At 38.1% G+C, this 12102-nt stretch overlaps 1 protein-coding gene across 4 annotated transcripts in view; it reads left to right on the forward strand.

Moving 5' to 3' along the window:
* GALNT7 (polypeptide N-acetylgalactosaminyltransferase 7) overlaps positions 1 to 12102 on the forward strand; it is a 112945-nt gene that overhangs the window by 87428 nt on the left and 13415 nt on the right. For all 4 annotated transcript variants that reach the window (XR_010430121.1, XM_064652478.1, XM_064652477.1 and 1 more), the window contains 5 exons: positions 1599 to 1716; positions 3487 to 3609; positions 5629 to 5847; positions 7991 to 8089; positions 9399 to 9527. Coding sequence is in view for 3 of the 4 variants with exons in the window: in XM_064652478.1 (XP_064508548.1) it covers positions 1599 to 1716; positions 3487 to 3609; positions 5629 to 5847; positions 7991 to 8089; positions 9399 to 9527 (688 nt within the window). In the remaining variant the exon portion in view is untranslated. The remainder of the gene's footprint in view (positions 1 to 1598; positions 1717 to 3486; positions 3610 to 5628; positions 5848 to 7990; positions 8090 to 9398; positions 9528 to 12102) is intronic.

A 12102-nucleotide genomic window follows, 5' to 3' on the forward strand; every position in this document is an offset into this window, starting at 1 on the left:
GCTCACCAGGGTGATCTGGACTCTCGGATCCTCCTTTCAGCACTGCAGATCATTTGAAGTCAGAAAGAATTCACTTTATCGGGTTTTTTTAAATTGTCAACTTACTAAGGACTCTAGATTGTATACATTAGGGTTTTTATGTATTTATAGATCCTCAGGTGAAAAATGCTTGCTATGTGCACTGGAAATGGCTTAACATATCCTACTCTCTATTTCAGTGTGACCAAGCTACCAAAGAATTTTGCTTAGAGCTGTTCTGCGAAAATGCTCTGTCGTGGTTTAACCTCAGCCAGCAACCAAGCACCATGCAGCTGCTTGCTCCTGCTCCCAGCAGTAGGATCAGGGAGAGAATCCAAAGGGTAAAAGTTAGAAAATTCATGGGTTGAGATAAAAACAGTTTAATAGGGAAAGCAAAAGACACACACACAAGCAAAGCAAAACAAGGAATTCATTCACTGCATCCCATGAGCAGGCAGGTGTTCAGCCATCCCCAGGAGATCAGAACCCCATCACATATAATGGTTACTTGGGAAGACAAACACCATCACTCCAAACACTCTCCCTTCTTCCCCCCAGTTTTATATGTTGAGCATGATGTCATATGGTATGGAATATCCCTTGGGTCCATTGGGGTCACCTGTTCTGGCTGTGTCTCCTCCCAGCCCCCCATGCACCCCCAACTTTCTTGCCAGTGTGGCAGTATGAGAAGCAGAAAAGGCCTTGTCTCTGTGCAAGCACTGCTCAGCAGTAACAAAAACATCTCTATATTATCAATACCGTGTTCAGCATAAATCCAAAATATAGCCCCATACCAGCCACTGTGAAGATAATTAACTCTACCCCAGCCAAAACCAGCACATGCTCTAATCCAAACCACAGCATCTTTTTGACACATTAAAACTTGCTAATTGAATCTTGCCATATGAGAAGGGATTTACAAAGCCATTAAAGGCAAAATAAAAGAAGAAAAAAAAAAAGGCTAAACCAAAATGGAAACCTTGTACAACTTTATCCACACTCTCTTAAAAATTTTACTGAGTGTAATGCAAAGTGTCTCCTATGGCAGCAGTAGAAAAAGAGCTAGAGGAAGAAGATAGGAAAGGTATCATTCAGCTGGGAAAACTCTGTTGCTTGTTTAATAGACAATATATTTCAATGTGGCAGCTCCTCAGAACATAAGCCTAAGTCTGCTTTGCAGTCTCATATGTTATCTCAAAAACTTGAAAAACTTTCAAGAGAGAAACATCTCATGACACTGATTCTTATCTCCTTTTTTTTTAAATTTATATTAATAGAAGCATACTGACTGGCTGAATGGATAATTTGGACCAAAATTTTGTATCATCAAATTCATTAAATAAATTAATTAATTTTAGAAGAAAACCTACAACATAATAAAAACTATGACTTAAGTAAAAGTTATATAGATGCCACTTCAAAAAATTGCTGCAATCTGGTGACAAAGCTTCATGATTTTTCAGTGTATTGCCATTTACCTGATCTTTACTATATGTTAACTGTGAATTGCTTCTTTAACTATTGCTTTCTCTGAAAGTGAGACTTTTGACAGAAGGGGTTACACTGTCTTTCTCTTTCAGATCCCCTGCAATGGCTGGTGGATTGTTTGCCATTGAACGTGATTTCTTCTTTGAACTAGGTCTCTATGATCCAGGGCTTCAAATTTGGGGTGGTGAAAATTTTGAAATTTCTTACAAGGTAACATCAATATTTGAAACTTAATTCAATTTAATAGATTTTTTTTTTCTGTAAATACTTCTGTTTGGAGTTCAGGCAGACCTACCTCTGACTCATGAAGCCCAGAAGGTTTTGTTGTGAGGAGATATTATGTCAGAGATGTGTCTCCTCAGTGTTTACTTGTGGGCTTTGGGACAGAAGTGTTCAGAGAGGTGGCCTAGCACTGAGACACAAATGATGCATAATCTAGATATTGTTAGTGGTTTGAGATTGCAACCCCTCCTCAAATATCTAATGTGAAAGCACACTGTCAAATTTGATGAGGGGAAACTAAGTGTTCTCATAGTAAGTATAGAAAAATGCTGTTACTAATGAAAGCAATGATAGAGAACTTCTTTACAGGAGAAGTCTTCATAACTGAAACGCTAACTGCATAATTCATAATCACTGCAGAGGATTTTATTTTCACTCCTAGGCGTATGCATGCTCTTCAGTTAGCAGGAAATGTAAGATTATCGTCATTAGCTTCTTGTAGCTTCAGTATTCATAATGACACAAGTGGCAGACAGCAGGAATCTGTCCCAATTAACAAACAAAAGTGGAGATGTCTGATATCCTCAGCAGCAATCTGAGAAATCATAGCTGAATTTTAGTAAGAGTACATTCAGAGCTCCTCTACTACTCTTGCTCTTCTTGATTTAGAGGAAGGCTCTGAGTGCACTTGCTCAGCTGTAAATGCATATGCAAAAGGTAGTTATTGAGGATGTTAAATTCACAGGGTCTTTATCCATATAATTCTCCATCTTCCTTAGAGCAAAATCATGATTGAAATTACATACAGTAGTTTTGTAATTTAAAAGCTTATTACGTAGAGACCTCCAAATTTGTTTCACGTAGGTCACAACCAATCTTCAGAAGAACTAAGCATTTATCAGTCTTGTATGCTGGCTCCTAGATAGCAAATGTTATGAATGGCCTTGCATATCTGAGGAGGTTTATTGATGAAACTTAAGAAAATTAATATCATGATGCAATGAAGAAAGTAAACTATTCTGCCCATTTTTCCTAATACTGGTGAGTCATATTTTTGATCTGGAATTTGGAACATCCCCAAAGTTAGCTTGAATTTGGATTTGTTGCTACAACTAAACTTGTGCAAACTATGAGCAATTAAATTCAGATTTAGGTATGTTTTCTTCTTCCCATAAAGGGATTATCCAAAGATGTGTGGGAGAGGGGGAATTTCAAATGGTAATATATTTTACCCATTTTTTATTTTCAGCTACTATGGTTAACAAAAAATCTGTTTCTGCTTGGAGCAATGGGTTACCTAAGATGTCCTTATCTCCTACTAGTCTTTATTAAGAAAAACTTAAATGTGAATGGGCATCTAACCAAAACCCACTTTAGTGATGGCACGTGAGGTACCTAAATGAAATCAAAATATCATTTATTCTGCCATAATAAAAATTACCCAGTTCCAGATTTTGTATACTCATTTGTTATTGTTGTTTTAAAATAATAATGGAATGAGATGGCCAACCTTTTAAAAAGCTTTTTAACAAAGTATTTTAGTTGAGTAGCTTCATGGCTGAGTTGGAGATGTATTCAGTGCAGCCTTTCATTTCAGAGACCTATTTTCTTTATGCTTACAAATGAAGCAAAAAATATGTAAATATATCACAGTCAATATAGTAAGAAAAGTAGCTGACATTTCTTCCATAATTTATTATCTATCTGTCTTAAATTCCTGTGCATATATATTAATAATACCTATGCTTTAACTTGTAGATCTGGCAGTGTGGGGGAAAATTGCTGTTTGTTCCCTGTTCTCGTGTTGGACACATCTATCGTCTTCAGGGCTGGCAAGGAAATCCACCCCCTGTGTACGTTGGGTCTTCTCCTACATTAAAGGTACAGTTTTGATATAACCTTGAAGGTGGTTTTGATTTCAGATAAGAACAGTTTTAGATAAATCTGCTGAAATTATCAGTAGTAATTTAGAAAGCACTTCATCAAAGCTGTTTAGTATCCAAAGCTAAGATGGTCATCCTCGTGGGAGAAAAATCTTTGTGTTAATCCCACAGTTATTAAGGGTAGAAATTCCTGGAACTCATCTTCTTGCTCTAAAGCCTTCCTCCACCATCTTTGAGGTACAAATCACATTTCATATTACTTAATGTCAGCCCTTCAAGCCTTTTCTGGGCTATCCCCAACTATGTATGAACAACTCCAGTAACTATAGCACACTCCTGGAGATGATGATCATGGGTTTGAAATCCTCCTTTATCTTGATAGGGTGTGATCCTAGGCTGAGTTAGCAAATTCTGTAATCTAGCATTTCTCAGACTTTTGTGACTGCATTTGTTAGTTAAGAAGCAGTAAATGACACCTGAGAAAATGGCATGCTTTGCATTTCACCATAAAGGTTGGTAACTCCTCAGGTACCTTGCAGGTTCTAGAAATGTTACTCAAGATGTGAGATTAAAATTAGACTCCACCTCAAGAAAAGAGTGAGCCAGCTGTCTATATTTGAAGAGATAATTTGAATCAAGAAAAACTGTTCCATATCAGTTTGCATCTACCAGCAGGAAGAGAGGAAACCTTTCTGCTAGGATTTCCTATAACCTAGTTTAAGCTTTCTCTTGTGTACTGTTTTGGCATTGGTAAATCCCATTCCCAAAGACACAGTTCCATGTAAATTCCAATCCCAGAGCAATCTTCCAAGACATTACCTTTGACAATGACTACTGGTAGGGTTTTAGAGTATGGCTTGAGCCAAGATAGCAGTTAGTTCAAAAGGAAATGTCCCAGCCTAGTATAATGGTAGAAAACTAACCTGGCACCACCTCCCCCCAAAAATCTCTTATTACTAACATGAATTGATTAACATTTTGATGAAACAAGGACTAGGACTAGTACAAGGGAGGCCAGGGGGACACATCTGGGAGTAGAAACAGAGCAATGGGTGGCAGGATAGCAAATGATAGCTCCATTGCTCAGTGCAGGCAAGATATATGTTTGCCTTGTCGGAAATGATAAAAACCATTTGAGTCTTATGAAAATCTGATAAAAAATATTTACTGCATATATAAACACCTTACATGACTCTGCCGATCTGCTTACTGAATGCAACAAAACACTGCTGAATGTTTTTAAATATTAAGTTACTTCTCTGTCCAAGACAAGATGTAGAAATAGCTTTTTTCCCTCTTCAGGTACCCTCCTATCCCCCATAGTAAATGTCCTTTTTTTATGGCTTTGTTCAGTTTGTGCTGGATGTGGGTTAAAGTCACAATAATTTGTGCCTTTAGTCAGATTTTAAGACTGTTTTAACACCAGGTCATTAATGCTAAAGAATTGTACAAAGCAAGGTGTGCATCTAGAATTTGTATAGGTAATGTAGAGGTGGGAACCAAAAAAGAGAATGAGAAGAAAGATGTGAGAGAGAGGCTTGTTCACCAAGTGAGCTATCCGGTTTTCCCCCTTCTCCAAATAGCTGACCCATTTAAGACTGAATTTTTCCCCATTAGTGGACTAACGTGTATCATTCTCTGTATTAAAACTGTAGAAGGTGAATAGAAACCCTGAATTGCAGTTCTGGTAACAGCAAATGAATGCAACATTTTATTGCACACAAAACTAAAAAGGCTTTATTTCAAATAAACATTTTCTAACCTTAGAAAAAGACTTTGCACTCTCATTAAGCAACCCAGTTTAATTTGCTGGCTTCAGTCCTAAACAGCAATTTGAAAATAATATTCATGCATCTTGTATAATCTACTGATGGCGACAATTTATTAGTGCTATATAATAATTTCAAGCTGCTACTTTTTAAGAGGATAAATCCTTAAATTTCAGTTATTAACGTGGAGTTGTGCCTGACCTGTTGCGTGTACTTTGAGGTCACAGCAGTGTCTTTGTTCTTCACAGAACTACGTCAGAGTTGTAGAGGTATGGTGGGACGAATACAAAGATTACTTCTATGCCAGTCGGCCGGAGACAAAAGCACTACCCTATGGAGATATATCTGAGCTGAAAAAATTCCGTGAAGATCACAACTGCAAAAGTTTTAAGTGGTTTATGGAAGAAATAGCATATGATATAACTTCATATTATCCCTTACCACCTAAAAATGTGGACTGGGGAGAGGTAAGTACAGCACATAACATCTGTGTATTTTAGAGTTTTTTTAAAAATTGGGAATTCAAAAGGAAGCAATTTTTTACTTGACATCACTCTGTGAACAAGCTGTTTGATTACTGCTGTACTAAGCTATGTGGTACTTACCGGAGAGCTATAGAAATATAACCCCAGGAAAAAATTATATCTACTTTCACTGGTGTGATTTTTTTAATTAGCTCCACAGGTCATTGACGGATGATTTATGCCTAGCTCTGTCTTCAGTTATATGTAAAGCTCTTTTTTCTATAATTGGAATTTAGGTTTTCTAAAAAGAAAAAATGTGAATCCTGCATGTAGGAGTATTGGTGAAGATTAATAGGTGAAAATATTTTTCTGGGAAGGACTAGAAAATGGATTATGAAATCAAGGTGGAGTACATTCTGCCCACGCTTGCTAGACTGGGGTGTACTCATACAATTACAGCCTCAGTGAATCCCTTATCTGCATGTAATAATTTGATATGATTCTGTAACTGTCATCTCCAGCATTACTGTATATAAGTATGACTTCACTAAATTAAGAAAGTGGTTATAAATATGGCATTTTCAGGTGTTTGGCAGAGAGAGGTAGCATATCACCAGGTGAATGCAGGACACCTCACTGAACCCTGCTTGTCTCATTCTAGCATTTAGCCCACACCTTGGAGAGCACTTACTACAGGTCCTCTGCCTGCTTTTAGATTTTATTTTTTTCCCCCTCTGCAGTTGATTCCAGCCTTGCCCTCTCGTATTAATTTCACTTTTGCAGATTGTTGAGGCAAAATCAGAAAATCTTCTTGCTAACTGAGAAGAACTCATGTGTCCCACCAAATTAACAACCTTCTTTCCCAAGATATGATGGACTTGTTTTTGTAATTTCAGAAGTGGATTAAAAAGTACTGATCTGTGCTGTTTCTTATGGCTAAGGAAGTGTCATCTCTAATTTCTCAGAAGAATTAGCAATACAGAGCATGCGCATGAAAATCTTTTATCTGAAGGACCAAGTGAACAATGCTACCTTGATTTCTTACCTGAAAGCTAGCACAAAACATCAGCTACTTCTATTAGCCTTAGACCTTCTTTTGAATCTACATAAAGGGTTATGAAGGCACATTTTATAAAACTAATCACCAAGGTGAAAGCATTGAAGAGAATAAAATAATAATGGCGACCTTGCGGGAAACCATCTCTGGTAAAAGCGAGCAGGTCTGGTGAAGCAATAGGAAAGTTCTAAGTTCAGAGACTTCTCTGAAGTTTTTTTCAGCTCTTCTTCACAGGGTGCTAGTTATCCTACATCTGATAAATTCCTCCTTCCCCCCCCCTATTTGTAACACCACACTGATTGCATTTCCAAACCATAAGAGATGAAAGGGGTTCATCTTCCCTAATGCTCTCTGGAAGTCAGGTCTAAGCCTAGTCCTCCAGATTTTCTGTGCCATTACGAAGGGGAAAGAGGCTCTGGCAAAGAAAATAGATCTGAGGAAAATGTTATTTGTGTCATAAAGTCTTTGTAAATCTGCTTGTTGGCCCTTCTGAGAAGGGAGTGAGATAATCAGCAGTTGAGGCATGCTTTATGACAGCACTTCTGTTCTTTATTCCTATGTCTGTGCCTGCCTCTCGTCAATTTTATTTCTTTTTTTTTCCCATGTAATTGCTGCTGCAGAAGGTACATCTGAGCAGCAGGGCCAGTGGGCTGTGCCTGGCTGTGGGTAATGCTGTTGTGCATAACTTCTCTGCATCCCACTTCTCTTCATCCACAAGATGAGAGAGAGCAACTTAGCTGAGCTCCTGCTTTATTTATGAAGACATGGGAGATGGAACATGCTCTAATAGCAGATTGAATAAATTAACATACTTGATATTTTGGTGCTATTAATTTGGAACTAAGCTCTGCAACTCTAACTTATCAGTGTACTCCAACTCACATAAGAGCCTGCAAATTAGCATGGGCAACTTGAAGCTCCATCTTCCAGAATGGTTAGCATCAGTATTTAAATTTCATACACAGGTTTGTCTCATCTCTCTCTGTCAGATACCTCTTTCTGGTTTGAAAAATAAATGGGAATTTTCTGAACTCCTTGTCACTTATTTTTTCTTTGAGAGTAACACAGACTGCAAAACCTCTTTTCCAGATTAGAGGCTTTGAAACCTCTTACTGCATCGACAGCATGGGGCACACCAACGGTGGCTTTGTTGAGCTTGGCCCATGCCACAGAATGGGAGGAAATCAGGTAAGGAAGTTGGAGGCAAGTCTGAAGGTGAATTGATTGCTCTGGATTGATAACAGGCTGGTTTTCTGTTAAGCCTGTACATAAAGTCACTTAGGTGCCTGCTACAAAGATGGGAGTTAGGATTTTCCATAAGCATAATGACATTGCTAAAGTATGGCAATCTGAAAATACCATTTCAAACATTTTGGTGCAAAACTGAAGGCAAATTCTTAGTCTCTTGTCCAAAGCATAAGGAAGCAATCATATCACTGCATTAGAATAACTACGGCTCTTAGCACTGCTCCTGATTCATCACTTATCTTCACTTAATAATTTATCCTTCAGGATAACCCTTTTATTCACTCTGTCTCAATTACTTCACAAAGTTGTTTTGCTCTAATGGAAGTATAAAACACTTTTGTGCAATAACTCATCTTCCACCACACGAGAGAAGAAATTGAATAGAAATTTGTCTGCTCCATTTACAAATTAATTGACAGAACATAATTACTATTAGATGATTGCAACCCAAGCTTCTCTTGTATTTGACCTGTATCTTCACAAACCTTCACATTACCACACAAACCTGCTGTTCTGTCTCTACCCCTCCTTTTTCGGTTGGAAATTTTTTCAGAATTTAAAGTCCTTATTTAAGCCGTTGTAAACTTAAACCAGGCAGTTTTGTGATGGCAGTCATCAGACAGAAATCACATGCAGGATGATGTTTTTACAAACCATATATGGATTAGCTCTTAGTAGCCCTGGAAATGTCTCTTTTATTTTGATATTTAATGAAAAGGTTCCCTAAACTATGATATGATATGATATATGATATGATATGATACCCAAAACCTCCTGTAATAATTATTTCATAAGAAGTAGCTAAAATATTTTATATCTAGATGCATGGGTTTGATTTCCTCCATGGGTAAAATGCTGAAGTTTTACTGTTTTCACGTGAAATTACTGTCCAGGACTAAGGACTTGCTACCAGACTTTTACAAAGATAGTGTACTGTTTGGCCATCAAATCATACAAAGGTTTTTAATCAGACACTTTTCAGAAGTCTGCCCTATAGGAATCCCTTCACCATTTTTGTCTTGCTGATTAAGTTTCTTAGCCTTCTAAAGCCTACAGGAAAGTTATCCATGAAATTTACTGTTGTGATAGTAAAGGTGTGTTACATTGTATAAAATAAAGAACCCTCCTGAAAGACAGGTGTAATAAAACCAGAGACTTTTTTGAATGTAGCAGTTTCCTTGCATTTTCAGTGTTTCTAAAATACTCCTTGAGTCAACTGTTATAAAAATGGCTTCTTTTTTTCTGTTAGCTTTTCCGAATCAACGAAGCTAATCAACTCATGCAGTATGATCAGTGCTTAACTAAAGGACCAGATGGATCCAAAATTATGATTACACACTGTAATCAGAATGAATACAAGGACTGGCAATTCTTCAAGGTATGCAACAGATATGTATAAGAAAAATTTTTAGATTTTATCCTGTTTTTTGCACCTTTTAAAATTATTTTATGTATATTTAAAATTAAAGATTTATGACAAGGCTAACTGAATCAAGTGGAGTAAATTTTAATGGTATGTTTTTGGAAATACATGCTTGCCAGAAAAACTTCCTCTAGGGAAAGGTGCTTTTGTTTAGCGGTTCTAGTTGCTGTCTTTTGTAGCTGTCTTCTGTCCTTTCTTTAAGGAAAATCTTATGAGATTATGAGTCATTATGAGAAATCTTATGAGGCTACATGTGCTGCCACGGTTTTGTTAGGAGTTAGCACTTGTCTCACAGGAAGAAAAGAGCATGTCCACTACCAGTGACAAAGTTTATAAAAGCTTTTAGTGCCATCACCCTCTCTGCTTGCATGCTTTCTATCAAGAAAGTTTCTTTATCTCATGTATGCTGTGAGAAGATTGCTTAAATGCTGGAGTGCATTTAGCAGCTAGAGTCAGTATTAAGTCTAATTTTGGGCAGTCTAAATTGAAGTGTTTCTCTGTTTAAAGACAAAGTAATTTTAAGCCTGCATAGCAGTAGGTAAATGTAACATACTCTGCATTTCTGTGTTGTCTTCTTCAGTATTTCTTTTTCCTCTTCATTAGCCATTCTCTAATAACAATAACATGCTCTGTTGTTAATTCTGGGTGTGGTGGTGTTATAATGCTATTGCGAAATCTGTAAATTTTTAATAAGGACTTGGAATGTTAGCTGATATACATGTGAAGGCTGCTAAAGTCTATTTATTCACTACATCTGTGAGTTCTCTATTCATAGTAGTTTTGTAAGTGTTACTTTAAAAAAAGTCTAAGGTTCTATTTCTGTTTGTCTCTTAAAAAATTAGACTGAATAGTCTAAGGGTGACGTTATTCCTGGATATAGCCACACGTAACTTGGTTCTGTATCTAAGAAACTATTCTGTGTCAACTTTTCTTCAGTCTAACTAGCATATTGCATGTCTAATAATTTGTTAGCTGGTTATCTGGATTTTTTGTTGTTTGTCTGAAAGATGCGAGCACTGAGTGCAGGGAAATGTGTTTGCTATCCTTTAAACCACTTCACTCTTTCTAGTGTTTGCATATAGCTAGGAAATACCAGGCACTGTAGTGCCATTTCTGCCTAGATCAGTTTTCTTGTGCCGTATAGACAGACAAAATTCTTTAAATCTGAAATGTAAAAATCAATAAGCAGTGTTTCAGTGCCTGCTGACTTTAGTTTTAATATTGGAATAATAGATAGCAGTTGTTAACTCTCCAGCCATTCTACTGCATCCCAGCATGTTACTTGGCTTCTCTCTAAGCATTTCTTTTATGCAAGAAGATCCATTTTCTCTACACTGGTACCAAGTTTTGCAATTGTTTGCTTATTACCACACGTTATAAGGAAGCCCAGTAGGCATGGTCTGGGCTGTAGAACAAAACACTGACTGGCTTCTAAAAGGAAAAAGAAGGGAGGGTGAGAGTGAAAGGACCACCAAGAGTGTCCAACCAAGCAAATAGTACAAATTTGGCACACTCTGCTGTGCAGTACAGAGAGTATGAGGAAGGTGTAAGGAATTCAATGCTTGTGAACTGCTGAAAAATGTTGTGGCCTTGTGTAAATGAAAGCTGCCAGGAGATTTTGTCTGGTTGGTTGGTTGGTTCTGGAATGAAAGCTTGTGTGTCAGTTTGGTGGTGTAACGTGTGCTGCTTGAGCACTGAGCAGTAGCAGGGCTTTGGTGCCCATAAGCAAGCATCTTAACAACCGGGCTGGCAGTGGTCTGCCTGTTGCTTTTGTTCAGACATGCATTTACCTTTCCAAGTAGAGGACCCCCATGCTGGCCACACAGAAGGAGCAAGTATTGAGCTGAACCAACATTTGGCCATGCACATGTGTGTGGGGGTGGCAGAGAGTGTCCTCATGTCCAGGGGAGATGGGCACAGTTGGCCCCGCTGCAGTGCCATGGGCTTGCTTCTGCTCCCTTCCCCTCCACAGTCAGTGAGTTAGGGAATCAGTCAGTGAGTCAGGGCTGCATCTGGCACAGTGGGTCAGCAAGCAGGGCAACAGGCCACTTTGCAAATGCAGGACACTTGAGCAAGGGAGCACGGGGGGTGTGGAAAGAGACAAATGTGCCACTCAGCCTGAATGTGCCTGGCACAATAGGTTTGCAGTTTCTTAGGCAGCCTCCTGTTGCTCCAGAAGCCAGACTTAACTCTTATACTTTCTACTCTGCCAGCCAAACAGGGAGACAAGTTAGTACTTCCTTTCCCCCCTGTGTTGTTAATATTATTGTTGTGCAGTTGCATTCTGTGAGGGCTAACTAGAGGAGGATCTGCCCAGGGAAGTCCTCATAGAGCTGACTTCAAAAATTAATCTTTCATTTTGGTTTCAGGGTGGATGAAAAGGCTAGAAGCATTTTAGATACAGTTTTGCTCATTTTCTTAGCAGTTTGTTGCCTAAGAGAAACAGGAGGCATCTCAAGTGGACCTACATGAACCAAAAGGCTACGAAGGCTATGAAACTCTAGTTTTAACAAATAGTAAAATGAGTATA

Source organism: Pseudopipra pipra, chromosome 4, assembly GCF_036250125.1.
Source record: "Pseudopipra pipra isolate bDixPip1 chromosome 4, bDixPip1.hap1, whole genome shotgun sequence".
NCBI lineage: Eukaryota > Metazoa > Chordata > Aves > Passeriformes > Pipridae > Pseudopipra > Pseudopipra pipra.